The sequence below is a fragment of the Olea europaea genome, unplaced genomic scaffold, assembly GCF_002742605.1.
Source record: "Olea europaea var. sylvestris unplaced genomic scaffold, O_europaea_v1 scaffold37977, whole genome shotgun sequence".
In the NCBI taxonomy this organism is placed as follows: domain Eukaryota; kingdom Viridiplantae; phylum Streptophyta; class Magnoliopsida; order Lamiales; family Oleaceae; genus Olea; species Olea europaea.
In genome coordinates, this window is record NW_019257378.1 from 1 (window position 1) to 1,110 (window position 1,110).

At 38.7% G+C, this 1,110-nt stretch overlaps 1 protein-coding gene across 1 annotated transcript; it reads right to left on the reverse strand.

Annotated features, from left to right (window-relative positions):
• Window positions 1-170: 170 nt before the first annotated feature.
• Window positions 171-1,013, reverse strand: LOC111386932. Its single transcript, XM_023011435.1, has 2 exons — window positions 687-1,013; window positions 171-626 (listed from the first exon to the last, which is right to left on the reverse strand). The coding sequence occupies exons 1-2, from the start codon at window positions 1,011-1,013 to the stop codon at window positions 171-173; spliced, it is 783 nt and encodes a 260-aa protein (XP_022867203.1).
• Between the last annotated feature and the right edge of the window lie 97 nt (window positions 1,014-1,110).

Here is a 1,110-nt window from a genome sequence, read left to right on the forward strand (position 1 = left end):
TTGTCCTTCCACTGATGGCTTTGACCCGTCATCCATTAAAATCTTGTGCATGCAAAGAGTTGGACTTATTCCTCTGATGTCAGCTATTGTCCATCCAATAGCCATTTTGTACTGCTTGAGTACCTCCAACAATTTATTCTCCTCTTCCATTATCATGTCATTTGCAATGATTACCGAAAGTGTTGTAGATTCTCCCAAATATGTATAACGGAGTGTAAAGGCAAGGGCTTTAGTTTAAGAGTGGGTGCCTTTTCTACTGAAGGTACTGGGGGTGAAGGGTTGTCACCAAGATATTCATATTGCCAATGTCTTCTTCCTATTGGTTGCTTGGCCAAGTTGATAACACATTCAGTTTTTTCTGCACTTCTTGCTCCCGATTGTGCAATTTCTACTTCACAAAGAACTGTCTGATGCTCTGTTTCAAATGTATTTACCACAAGTTCTTCAAGAACATCTACTTGGCAACAAGTGTCTGATGTCAATGGATGTTTCATCGTTTTGAGCATGTTGAATATGATTTGCTCATTGTCCACCTGAAGAATCATCTTTCCATCGTAAACATTAATTAGCGCTCTTCCAGTAGCCAAGAAGGGTCTTTCCAAGATTAGAGGGATGTTTGAATCCTCCTCCATGTCCAAAACGATGAAGTCAGTTGGAAAAATGAATTTATCAACTTTGACTAGCACATCTTCAATAATCCCCTTGGATCGTTTGATTGATCTGTCAACCAGTTGCAATGAGATTGTTGTAGATTTTGCTTTTCCCAATCCAAGAGACATGTAAATAGAGAGAGGCATTAAATTAACACTGGCACCTAAATCGCATAAAGAATGTTCAAAATAATTAGAACTAATTGTGCAAGATATCGTGAAACTCCCTAGGTCTTTTAGTTTAGGAGATAGCTTTTTCAATAGAATTGCACTGCACTCCTCGTTCAGGCAGACTATCTCATGTTCTTCCAGCTTTCTTTTGTTAGACAGGATCTCCTTCAAGAATTTAGCATAGCTGGGCATTTGGGCAATTGCATTTGTTAATGGAATATTGATGTGCAGTTTCTTGAAAATCTCCACAAACTTGACAAACTGCTTGTCCAACTTCTTTCTCTGTAGC

Bases quoted from the DNA above. Each gene is read 5' to 3' on its own strand.
- LOC111386932 (XM_023011435.1), bottom strand. From the start codon at position 1,013: ATGCCCAGCTATGCTAAATTCTTGAAGGAGATCCTGTCTAACAAAAGA. The intron at 627-686 runs GTGCTAGTCAAA...TTGGACATGGAG, and splicing joins CCAAGGGGATTATTGAAGAT to GAGGATTCAAACATCCCTCT.